The sequence below is a fragment of the Pseudopipra pipra genome, chromosome 12 (assembly GCF_036250125.1).
Source record: "Pseudopipra pipra isolate bDixPip1 chromosome 12, bDixPip1.hap1, whole genome shotgun sequence".
NCBI classification, from domain to species: Eukaryota; Metazoa; Chordata; class Aves; order Passeriformes; family Pipridae; genus Pseudopipra; species Pseudopipra pipra.
Genome location: NC_087560.1, coordinates 8,854,012 through 8,867,364, shown reverse-complemented (window position 1 = coordinate 8,867,364; position 13,353 = coordinate 8,854,012). Strand labels below are relative to the sequence as shown.

The 13,353-nt window shown below is 44.7% G+C and overlaps 1 protein-coding gene across 1 annotated transcript in view; it reads right to left on the bottom strand.

The window, feature by feature from the left end:
• The window catches only part of ATOSA (atos homolog A), a 47,693-nt gene extending 42,828 nt beyond the window's left edge, over nucleotides 1-4,865 (bottom strand). The window contains exon 1 of the mRNA XM_064668763.1: nucleotides 4,535-4,865. Within this exon, the coding sequence (XP_064524833.1) occupies nucleotides 4,535-4,550 (16 nt within the window). The 5' untranslated portion in view covers nucleotides 4,551-4,865. The remainder of the gene's footprint in view (nucleotides 1-4,534) is intronic.
• Between the last annotated feature and the right edge of the window lie 8,488 nt (nucleotides 4,866-13,353).

Genomic DNA, 13,353 nt, shown 5'->3' with positions numbered 1-13,353 from the left:
CCCTCACGCCCCTTCCCGCACGTGCAGAGCGTGTTTGCCCACACGGCTCCCCCCGGGCCAGGCAGCAGCGTCACCTCCAGCTCATTAGCACCCAACCTGCACTTACCTGTGGCAACCAAGCCCGAAGCATTGCCCAAACACTTTTGGAGTGACAACTCCACTAAGCAGGAAGCAGCTCATTTCCAGTTTATTACTTTGTTTACTGGCTACACCATTCCACCATGGAAAAGTTTAAGTGCTTTGTGACATTTCACTGAGAAGATACTATAAAATTAAAGTGTCTGTATCACAGTGTAATACAGGACACTAAAATAACATTCATTCTTTTTCAATATATATTTTCACTTCCTAATCTGCATACTCTGTAGCACATTATCTTTGTTAAAAAGTTTTCCACAAAATCTTCCACAATTAATATAGAGCATAAAATTAACTCTCGTTTTTAGAAACAAGGACCTTATCCAGATCTCCTAACTTAACAACCAACTCCTCAACTGAACACATTGGTTCAACTCATTTTCCCTCAAACACATGCTTCCTCATCCCTCCTCCTAAGAACCTGAAGAAAAGCATTCCATCAACTGTTCATCTCCATTAATCTTTCCTCCACCTTTCCCCACAGATACATCCAGGAATCCCTCAGCTATGTTTCCAACAGGAGGTAGTAAATAGACTTTTGCTGAAACAAGAGTTAGCTTTTTCCATACCAAATCACCAAGTAACGTGGAAGAAAGTCCCTTAACCCAGCTACTACAAACAGACCCAGAGGCACATATCGGAGTTTGACTTGCAAAGAAGGAAGGAGAAGAGAAGAAGCAATCTTCAGACTGATTGTTCCTCTCTTGTAGACAGAAGGCCATTTCTGTAAATTAGGATAATCACAAGGAGGGAATTAATGCTTCAAAAAGTAAGAGACAACTGCTTTTTGCTTAAACTGTGAGTGAAAACAAAATAGTCTCTATACAGAGGACACACCATAAGGAATAAACAAAGCAAGGTAATAAAAATGTAAGAAAAGACTAGAATAAGGTGATAAAAACCAGCCAGAATGCATTTAGAGACAAACAAGCCTGTCTTCCTCAACTGATCATTCATGCAGTGAGGGGGAGGGAGGAAAAAGGAGCAGTAACTTTGAGCTATTTAGACTATAGTAGGACTTTTGATGTCTTGTAACATTCCCACAGTAAAATATGACTATACTGTAGATTCATTTAAACCACAAGATTTTTTCCAGTTGTGCACCAAGTGTACTCTAAGAGTACATAACAAGCCTTCTGAGTTTGGCAGCAAGCTATCACCCTGACATTATGCAATGTTTTCATTAACTCTGATGGTGAAACAGTGTGTTTATACAGTTTATGAACAAAGCCGAGCTGGAAGAGTTTGCAAGCCCTCTGCTACGAAGTCTAGTTCTGTCTTCCAAACTCAATAAACTGGTGAAGCGATCAGAAGTCATCAGAACGAAGTTCAATAGAAGCAAGAGCAAAGCTCCGTACTTGAGGAAGGAAACAGCAGTCCAAATATGCAGTGCGAAGCAGCTGACTAGGCAGCTGTACTGCAGAAACTAAATCGTGGTGATATCATGGATCAAAGCCAGGTAACCTGATATGTTGTGACTGCAGAAAGACAAAAAAACACCCCAAAACTCAAATGTCACTCCAAAAACACTGTATGTAAGAAAGGGAGATAAATCACTCTTCTCCCTGGCACCAGTGAAGCCTCAACTGAAGCAACGTGACCACTGTATTTTAAGATGCTTCAATACTTTGCTTTAAGAATGGCAGCACAGGAAAGGTAAAGCCAAGCAGCTGCCATCAGCATTTTAGTTACTGCACTTCCTAGACACAGTACAGAGGTAGTTATGAGAATGTGCTCATGACTGTCTGTCCACACTCACACCTCACCTGATGGGTAAGATCTGAGTGATGCTCATGAGATACATCCTGGGAATGCCCCGTGCCTTTGAATGCCAAAGGAATAAGTCCTCATTTTTACCTGCACTTTCAAACCCCTCTTCCTGCTCTTCCTCACCTGCAAAACTGCTCCACAGGTTCGCTATGCAGAACTCCATGTTGCATCTCCTCCGTACTGCTCTCACATATTACATGTTTATATCTGCAATTTTCAAAATTTCCTTACTACAAAGGCAGGTAAGTACCTTGGGGCCAAATTCCCATGTTTTCTTCATTTCTCCTCATCCCTTTCACCTCCTTAAATTTAAACATTCTATAACACTTCCCACTGATAAAAGTGGTTGCACATTTAGATCTCCTTTCTTCTCTTGAACCACCCATCTTTGCTGGGGATAACAAGAATCTTATTGGTAGTATGACAAAGGCTAAACCATACCTCTCCCAACATGCCTGGGCATTACAACCTAAAGTGCAGTGCTGAGCTTAATTCTAACAACACGAGCTGCATCCCTCTGCTCCAAACTGATTCTGACATAATTATTTATAAGTCTTTTTAAGTCTGTTTCTTTATGCTTCACTTGGTCTGTGAATTTACACTCTTCTGGGGATTTTGAGGATCTGTAGAGAAGTGACAAACTGAGTGCTCTGCTTCTCCTCTGTCCTTTGCTGTTAATTTGCGACGATTGGAAGCAGGTGACTGCACACTTGACTGCTTGTATCCTGTGGTACAGCTGCTATGCAGAAATCAGCACATGTAAACATTTCCATGATTCGTGCCTCCTAAGAGCCTCTGTGGGCCGCATGTGGCATTTAGGCAGCACTTTCACAACCCCCTTTGTGCATGGTATTGCTCTATTACATTAGCCCACAGTTAAGCTAAAGGGATCTACTGAAATGGTTGGAGATACCCTTCAATGTTTAGCAAAACCCATAGTTTATTTTAAGATTTTTGGTAATTATCTTAAAAGGATTTCAAGACATTACTTCTGAAGGATTTTACCTAGTTCGTGGTAAACATTTTTGAATTGATAAGAATCACAATTTATTAACTGCCAGCTGGGGGGAGGAGGGGAAACCACAAAAAAAATACCCCAGCAACCTTTCTGTTGGTTCCCTCTACACCAGACTGGTTAAAAAAAGGCATCTGATCACTTATCATACACCAACTAAAAATGTCCCCAGTGTCCTAACTTCAGCCTAAAAATTAAGGAAAGGAATAGACAAAGGTCATACAGATGTTCTGAATGCTAGAGCAGATAGTTTTAAAGCTGTAAATATTGAACTTGGGTTTTTACCTGTCTATTTTGAAATTTAATTTAACCTTGACAGTAAACAGGTTTCAAATTTTAGGGTCTAGTACTAAAATCTAAAGAGGTTCTAAAAACAACCATCCTTGCTGTAATCGATCATGTGAAGGTTTAAGCAGTTGAGAAACAAGAAGGAAAGCAATGAGGAAAGCCCATTTCAAATCCCTAGTACTTAAATTCCATTAATTTATGATCATTTCTGTACTATCTGTGCTATCATCACACCATATAATCCTTGCAGCATATACTGACAAGAAATCCACCTAAGCGTGGTCATTTATGTGGTGTCGCTATTAGCAAACATGTCATTAACAAACCTAATTAACATGTGTATGTCATGTAAGTGTTAATATTTCATACACAGATATCTGAGCTATATTAAAGTGTTTCTCAAAACACCAAAGTGATTCCAACACAAATAGAATGTGTTTTTAAACTGAAAGCAACTAGGTAAACAATAGAATCATCAAAACTTTCAGAAAGACGGATCATTGTTTTTAATTAACAGTACGATGAGCACTCATAAGATTTGCTTAAAAAAATAGTCTTGCTCTAACTAAGAGGAATCAATAATCACTGTTCCTGTGGATCAAAATAGAAGTCATGACATATTTCCAACTCTAGGGGCATCAGCAGCTGTTGCTATACGGCAAAAGAGCTCAAGTATTATAAACATATACGCAGACTGTCGACTTTATTTTTCTGTAAAACCAGATGTCAGTAATCCAGATGTGATGTAACCAAATGATCGTGAAAAATTTATATTTCACCATGCCTGTTATGATATATCTCCATTAAAACTGGGGGGGGGGGAAGCACTGTCAGTTTATAAAACAAGACAGATATAAGTTATGGTTATTTTCAGGGTGTTTTTCGGCTATATTTGGACATTTCTGTACATCTGCTGGCATTGTCTGCCGATGCCCGATTTGCCTTTGACCGACTCTCGGCTCAGCATTGCGGGTCTGTGCTAACGAGCCGGCTGTGTCTGACACACAAACTGCAGCATTCCCACAGCTAAAGCAGTTCGCTACGGCGCTTGTCTCCCTTCCAACCAGCCAAGACAATGGAAAACCGAAGGGCAGGCAGGACATGGGGCTGTAACCCCCTTCGAGGGGCACCTTCCGCATCCCACTCCCACTGGCATTTCCCGAGTTGAGCCCGAGTACCTGGATTCTTTCCCAGCCCTCAAAACGACAGGGTAGGGGGATAAGGAAACAGAGCGATAACACCGAAACAAAACACCGGGCTACTTCTAATCCTAGAGACAAAAAAAAACAAACAAAAAAAGAAATAGACTGATAAGCCGTTTACCTCGTTCCGGCTTCATCTTCCCTGCTGCCTCGGCGAGGTCTGGCAGGGCCGGGGTGCTGTGTCCCCGCGGGGCCGGGCTGTGGCTGCCCGGGCCGGCGGTGTGAACTGTGCTGCGGGAGGGGGGACAGCGGGCGGGAGGCGGCCCCGCCACGGCAGCTGGGCCCGCCCGGCCGGGGGAGGCTGCGCGCCGGCGGCCTCTGCCCGCGCCCGGCCAGGGTGTCCTTCCGTGACACGGCGCCGCGCGGGGCTATTTATAACCTGCCGGGGAAAAAAATCCCACAACAGACCTCGGCTCACCCCCGGCCGCGCCGGCTCTGAGTCACCGCGGCCCCGGGCGACGGCAACCCCTGCCGGAGTCCCCTCCCTCCCCGCCCGCCCCGAGGAAGGCAGCGAGCGGCCCCCCGCCCGCCCCGTCGGGGCCGCGGCCCCCGCCCCGTCACGGGCCGTGGGCTGGCGGCGGGGGGCGGCGCGGTTCTTCCATCCCCGGCCCCGCCGCTGCCGCCCGGGCTGCCGGGCCGTGCCCCCGCGTTGCGCCCCGGTCAGACAGCCCGCCCCGCCCGCCCGGAGCCGCTCTCCATGGCTCTGCCTCCGGCCCTGCCTCCGCCTCCTCCTCCTCCTCCTCGCTGACTAACTCCCCTCCTTTCCGCCAGGCACTCTCCGCCTCCCACCGCGCGGGGCACACACATCACAGCCCGCCGGCGGGCAAAGCACGGCTGGGCTGCGCTGCTCGGCCGGGGCCACCCGCTTGGCCCGGCCGCCGAAAGGGGGTAACACAGACCCCGCTGCGCGCCCGCCCCGCGCCGCGCTCATCCCGCCCCGGGGCGGGCCCGCCCGGCCCCCGCCCACCACACGTGCCCACGGCGGCCAATGCCCCGCGCCCGCCGGGCAGCGCCGTTGTCACGGCAACGGAGCGCGGCCCCGCCACGGCTCGGCCCGGCCCGGGAGCGCCCCGTGCCCTGCGCTCAGAAAGCGCTGCTGGGTCTGTCGGTTCACCCAAACAGCCTCCTCCCGTCCCCACTAACGCGACCCCCCCGCCAAGTGCTTTGGCAGTCGCGCCCCGTGGAGGGGAGCGCCCCTCACTCACCCAGCTCCTCACCCGCACCTCTCCGGCACCGCCGTCAGCCGCTGCCCGGCTCCTGCTCTCCGCCCCGCACAGCTACACTGTGTGTCCCGCCACGCTGGCCCTCCGTGTGCCCGCGGGAGCCCGCGCCCATGGCCGCAGGGGTTTATATGCGCGCGTATATCGGCGATTCCAGGTGTGAAGTGCCCGATCCGCACGGGAGGCCGATGCCCCGCCCGCTCACACCCGCTGGCGGACCGGGGAGAAGGGCTGTGAGCGTCCCTGGCCCCGGGGCAGCCCCTGCCCGCCCTGCCCGGCAGCGCCGTGCTCGGCGCTCACTTCACACTGATAACTAAACTGTGCGGAGGAACAATGGAGTCAGCCGGGCTGCAGTTACACAACCGCCTTAATCCGGCAGAAATTCAGGTTTCACCGAAACGTCAGGCCTGCGCGGCTGCCTGGCAAAGCAGGGCAGGGCCGGGGCTGCTGGGTGCGGATCTCCCCCACCGTCGGTGCCCCGCGCCCCTCCACCGCAGCAGGAGCACTGCTGATGCACCACGAGCAAGCTGCAGTGCTGATGGGGATCCCTGTTTCAGCAAGGGACCACATGTAGGCCGGCTAAAGTGGCCTCTAGACAGCAGAAGGAACTGCCTGAGACGGGAAGTTGTACTGCCAAAGAGCTGGAGTGTTCACGGCTCCCCTGGAGACTGTGGCACGGCCAGCTCTGTTACTTGAATTCGGACTCGGTCAGAAAGACAGGTGATCAAGGCGTCTCGTGCTTTAATGTGGTCCCCTAGTCGGGACACAGACCCTGCCACACCTCGGGTCGTTATGCTGGCAATTCCCTCCACTGTGACTGTTGTTTACAAACATCGCCATCTTATAGCCTTGAGCCCTATGGGAGGCACTCACTCCCTACAACAGGGTAATTTATAAATACATGTATCTTCTGCCCCCTGTGCATGGACTAATCAACTCCCCATCCTCTCCTGTGTGCCAGGATCCCTGCAGGTGTGGATACATATAGGCTCTGTGTAGCCACTCTCTTTCTCACAGCTAGCTGAGCAGCCACTGACAGCTATTGCAAAGATTGTAAAATTCCACAACAACTCAATTCTACGCTTTTCGGCTTGTATGAACTGCACCTCTTTCCCCGTCTCATTTATCAGTTGCATATCATTACACTGGGAGGGTGCTTCACAGAATAAACTGTGCAGTAAACACCTCTCAGTTCAGTCATAGGCAGGTAGGAGGGTATCACACGCGGTGCTTTGATTTTACACCCGTAAGTACATGAGTGTCACTTCTGTTGCTGTGTGACTGCTGTAAACGTGTTTGGTAATTACAGATCTCAGAGCTCTCTGCCGGATGCAATGTAATTGCAAATGTGGCAATCCAGAATTATAAAAGGAAGAATTTGACTGAGCAATAAATACTGTGGGTGCATGTATACGGAGTTCAGCATAACTACAGTGGGCATGATTCAGCCACCTGTCAGATCCTTCTAGTCATCCTAATGAAAAGTCACATCCTTTAGGACACTAATTGTTGCTGTAAGACACTGCAAATTAGTTTGTACTTTGTTCTAATATTGGTTTTACAGCCAAAACCAAATCTGCCTTTCTACTGTTTAGCTTACAATTGTAGCTATTTAGCTGTTATGCTTCACGTAGTATTTTTTAATAGTTTTAAAAGTTTTAATCTCACTTTAGCACTTTTTAAAAAACAGCTCACCAGACACAAATAGACCCAGCTTCCAAGAACATGCTCTCTCAAAGTGCTTTTTCCATAGTGTTTTCTTAACTAATGAGCCAACTAACTTCCCATTACCTCATAGTTTTTAGGAGTTTAAGCCATTAGGAAATTAGATGCCAGCCTGAAAACCAGTTATCATTTAAAAAGTTCTAAGGAATATAAAAGAGAAAGCCAGGCCTGGCATGCAGTCCTACTCCACTGACCATGTAGGAGATTTCAGGTTCAGCTTCCCCCCTTGAGTTGGAGCATTCCTGGAACCAGAGATCCATGGGTATGTCTGAGATATGTCCTTCAGGTTCTGCTTCACTTCAGATGAAGAAGGACTGTTTATCTTTTGATCACATAGGCATATAACTGATCTGAAAAAAAGCAGAATAAAAAATTTAAAATTACCAAAAATATCTAATTATACAGTATGTCATGTACAATAATAAATGCAAAATAAAGATAAGCATCCCAAACAAATTTGTGGACTTAGTTTGAGTAAAATAGCTTAAAATGGCCTTGAACTACTAGTCACCAAAAAAATGGTGAGCACTGCATGAATACACAGAGAAAATATGGGATAAGTGGCTTCAGCCATGGGAATTCGCTTACACATACTTGGAAATCTTATTAGAACAATGACACTACTGAAATGCATTTTTGACCTCGGAAGTTTAATATCAACTTAAAACATCTGAAAAGCACATAGCTGCATCACGCATCACACAAAAGCAGGATTAGCTTAGAAACACAAACAGAACTTTAACTGCTCTCCCACTGCCAAGTCTAGACCAACACACACTTCTGGGAGCACAAGCAGAGACAAAAACAGGTTTCTTATCAGTTTCTGTCCCATGGTTGATTAACTTCAGTGTCTAGACAGGTGAGAGCTTGGCCTGCAGCATCCAAGCAGACAAAGTGGCTCTTGCACATACAGCACATGAGTTTTGGTGGCAGCCTCTTTTTTGGTGGAAACTTTAACAGGGCCACCCTATGTCCTTTTCCTGAAATGTGTCAGATCCTTATTTCTTTTCTGAACAGTGACCATGTCTGAAATGTGCTTGTCTGAAAGTGGCCAATGGATTTTTAAAAATCCTCACTTGAGGCAGCATGGCACAGTGTAGTCCTATAAACCTTGTTCATATAGAAATGAAGTTTTAAAAAAAAATCAAAATAAATGTATGGTTGTGTTTTCTTCAGCAGTTTACACTTTTGGCACAGCCCCTGCAACCTGGAACAGAGTCTATTTTAGGTTACATCCCAAGTGCCTTTTCAGCTTTAGCTGTCAAAGAAATAATGTCTGATGCAGCAGATCAAGATTCCTGTGATTCCTGGAGACAATTACTGCCTGTTAAGTGATGTGGCACAACTGCTTTTGACATGGCTGCCACCTCTGTGATATAGAGCCACTGCACTTGGGAGAATATTATTGCAAAAGAATGAAGACAATCAGAAATAGACTGGAAGGTACAGTATGCACTGGAACAAATTTGAAGTGTGCTAAAAAAAAACACCTATGAAGAATCAACTATCATTTAATTGTCACCAGCAGTAACCACTTTGGAAAGAAATGAGTTATGTGCTCATAGGAATTTATTAGTCCACAAGAACTAATAAATTCCTACAAGCTGTTACAGAAACTGAGAGAATTTAAAATCAAATGTAATTAAAACATCAATATGTTCTAAAAAGTTTAGTTTTAGGCGTTATAGGCATTCTGAGTTTGGTTTTTAATTCAGCAATATATATAGATAAGTGGATCTAGTTGAATGGAAGAGATTTCGTCATAATTCTTTCTCAAGATACCTGTAAACAGCTTGATTTAAGTATTTGAATAGCATCAATGCAGTAAGATTTAAAAATACTTAAAAGATGGTGAAACTGCATTTCCCATCCTTAGAATTTTCAGGTAATATGCCTCATTATGTCATGCAGAGATATACCAGTGGCATTAAAGCAGTGCTTCCAGAGCTCCTCAGCCTCCTTTGTTTCAGGCGGCTCTCAAAGGCAGGAAGACCTTGTCGGTGGGTGCTTCAGAGCAGGTTTTGTTCTGTATTCATCACCAGCCCAAGCAGAAGTTCCTCCACAAAGCTTTTCACCAGCATCCTTTGGAACAGCTCCTAGGCCTCTTTTACATTTGTGGCTTGCCTCGGGATCAAAGAGAGGAAAGTGTATTCATCTAATCTTTTCGTTTTGAGTTCCCTAACACTGATTCATACCAGAATGTCTGTCAAGATGGGACACGTTCATATTCTAGAGTACTACATGAGAGCTCTGTGCACTGGGCACATGCTGATCCAGTTATGCATTGGGATGGGAAATTAGAACCTTCAACCCACGATGTCCAACATGCCCATAACAATATCCAGGCACAGCCTGATTTTCAAAGGAAGACTCATCTCCAACTGACTTCAGCAGAATTTGTCAGCCCAGAGTGTTTTTAAAAACCAGTTCACTTCTACTCAGGTTTCCAATTATGGAATTAGGCACCTAATTTTAGATACTTATTTTTGAAAATTTTGGCCTGTGGGCTTAATTCTCATCTTACTACATCAGCTCTCCCTGGTGCAAATGGGTCAGTTAAGTCAATGGAGTTACTTCTACAGGAAGCCTGTCCCATCATTGGAAAATCAGAACCTGTGACAGAGTAGGAACAGCAACATTTTAGTTTTCTTTCTAAGAAATACACAAATTTTGGACGTAGTGCTAAATGTTTTGAAGAGAGTAAACAAACATGGAAGGTGTAAACCAGCAGAGGCTCTACTGTTAGACTCTTGTTTTCTAACTTACAGAGGTTTTTCTTTCCATGCAGTTCCCACCAAAATCCTCCATTGCCTAATTTCACTACTAACTGTCCCTTTCAAAGTAATATAGCTATTATCATGTTCTTGCTGCCTAAATTCACTTTTTGAAATTAGTCAAATGACATCTTGTTGGGTTTTTTTTCCTCTGTGTGTTCTCTCAAAGTCCTTTATTTTCCAAGTAGTACTTTCTCACTGGAGACAGAGCCAAGTTAAGTTGGGAAGGAACTAGGAGAACAATAGAGAAGTAATTGCACTTCTCTCAAAAGGAAAGCTTATCCTCCTCACCAGAAATAATTTCCTGGACTCAACACTTTGCTACTAAACCTTGTTTACATACAGAAGATTCCTTTAGTTGGAAGCAACCCGGTCCATGTCCTGTGCTGCTCCTCAAGTTTCCCATGTCACATGGGACACCTTGTGCCTTCTTTACTCTTCTGGCAGCAGCAACAGGAGCTTAACACCTCTCAGGATGGAATCTCTCCTGCAGCTCTTCCAGACGCTAAGGTCTAGAAGTGAGGCCTTCTTGCCAACAGAAATTATACCCTTCCTGCATGTCTATAATTCACATTGGGAAAAGTAACTTGCTTAATCACTCCTCTATTTGGAGCAACTCCTAAACTGATATTTTATAAACTTTGCATGCTTCTTAAATAGCTGATCTGTGGTGTGCAATTAGATACCATCTCCAAAGGAGAATAATGTAATCTCATCTGAAGTGGTGACTGGTGGCAATGGAAATATAGAAGTATGATGATAAAAACAAAGAAAAGTTCTGCTTTACAAAAATACTTACTACCCATCCTTTTAAAATGTCAATCTAAGCAGACTTAGTAAGATCATTAAGTTTAATTGCATCAGCACTTGACTAAGGCAATAATGCACTGATAAGTAAGTGATTGACTTGTGAATAGATCGTTAATTTCTGAAAGAGAGGGAAACTGTTCTCTTTTACATAGAAGATCTTTTCTGTGGCTGCAATATTCATTCTAGACTGAAAGCTGGTTTGGGGGATTTTTTTGGGGGATGTTTTTTCAAGGGGATTGTGCAAGTTCACTGATGAACGCTAATGTTACACTATGTTTACCCAGGACTAAGCTCGATGAAAACATTAATCAGAAAATATATAGGTTTCCATACTGAAGTTGAAGTTTTTCTAGCAACGGCAAGCCCTGACGTCCCCTGACCAGAAGCTGGAGATGTATGTTTGCCAAGAGAAACAGCAAGATGACGCCAACAGCAGAAGGTTTTGGGAAAATAGAAGTATAAGAACTGTTTCCAGTTTAGATCATCACTCTTTACTTTTGAGCAGCTACATCCATAAGCTAATTACTCAATGCAGCGATTCATCAGGAATTCAGGCACCCCATTTGTGTCATTTCCATTAATTTCAGTGGAAAGTGAGTGCATAACACTTGGAAGGAGGTGTTTGGAGTTTTGCAATGCTGTTTTCCTATTGCTATTGACTTGATCTATCTTGCAATAATTTCCAATGCAGTTCTGTGCCAGTAATTGCACCAAATTAATTGCTGCTGTAACTCCATCTAGTAGGAGTTCACAAAGTTCAACTTCTGATGCCTCCGCCAGCCCTGTTTACTTTCCCTGTCCTGCTGCAGCAGCTGGGTCGTGGTTTAGCACTGTATCAACAAGTTGGTGGCACATCCCAACCAGCCTCTCCTGCTTGGGCAGCTCTCTCATCATCTACAGCAGGACTCACCTCCACAGCCTTTGCCCTCAAGCGCCTCCACTGCTACTGGCTGCTCATCTGGAGCTTGTACCACAACCACAGTTTGCCAGGTTTTTCCACATGGCTCTCTGCAGACTTCCCATCCCATTCAGCCTGTCAGGAAGGCCTTTGGACTTTCCATTTTCAGGAATGCTTATCTTCCATCACGTTAGTACCCATTTTGTGGAAGAGACCAGCGGTGAGCAGAGCCAGCATCCCTGCAAAGGGCCAGCTTGTCGTACAGCTTACCCTGCAAGCACAGCTGCTGCACCTGGGACAAAACCAACACAGTGAGCATGTTCACAACATAGTAAAGAATTGCTACAGCTACACTGAGGAGCGCATTGAAATTGCACACAACTTTCCATGGGCCCTATAAATGAAAAGGATAATTCATTTATGTAGAGAAGCAATTACCTTGCTGGAACAACAAGTCCAGCCTACAGCTCCACCCAAGCTGAATTAAGGCCACAACTCCTACTAGACTTATGAGAGTAGGGCAGGAAAGTAGCACGTTGTTAAATACAGGCCAATATTTAATGTAACCCCATGCCAGGTTTACAAGAGAAGTTGTGTATCATTTACTAAAGTAGTCAGTGAGTTGGGGCTTAACAGGTAAATGCCAGAGCTATTGCAAAACTGCCATGGCCTTGTTCTAAAAATTTTAATTGCATAGTTATTAGCCATAGCCTTTCTAATATATTCATGGCCATTTAGTGGCATATACTACCTGTTAATAGTAAAGACTAAATGGAATGGGCTGCACATGGTCCTCAGGACTGATTTTTTTCAATACAAAAATATTAAATTTACCCATATTCAGGTTTAGCTGGTTCCAAATTTTTGTGGGGTTATTTTTCTTCTTTTCTTTTAGATAAAAAGTATTCCCTAATATTCCACTCATTAGCTGCTGTCCTGTAATCAGATGACTACAGTGAATAATGCTGTGGCTCACCTCACTTGTTGGCAAGGTTGATTATATCCATCCTGGGCCCGGCTCCACTCTCTTCATACACCAAAATTCACTTGATGCAGGCCAAGCCTATATCTCTTACCCCAAGCATTGTGTTTGTAAGCTTTACTGTACCTAAATCAAAACAATTGCTCTTTTCAGGAGTTTGACATCCTCTGAAAGTGAGAGCATGATAACAATTACAGCAAAAATAAATTAGCATTAAAGCTGAATATTGAAAGGACTGATTGTACTTCACTGTGTAATAAATAAATAAATAAATAAATAAAATATGTCTATCTCCATGCCTGCCAAATGTCATCAATGGTGAAATCCTTGGCCCATACACAAAGGTCAACTCTCCTTCCTACAGAAGGAGCTACGTTTTCAACTCAGGCTGTGTTGGATAGTACTTTCTTTGCTACTTTCACACTAGATCAATTATAATTTTAATCCTTGCAGTTGATTTATTCTCATGTTGTATAACATTAATTGAGTAGAAAGGGAAGCTTACATTCATTCAAGGATCTCAAAGACAAT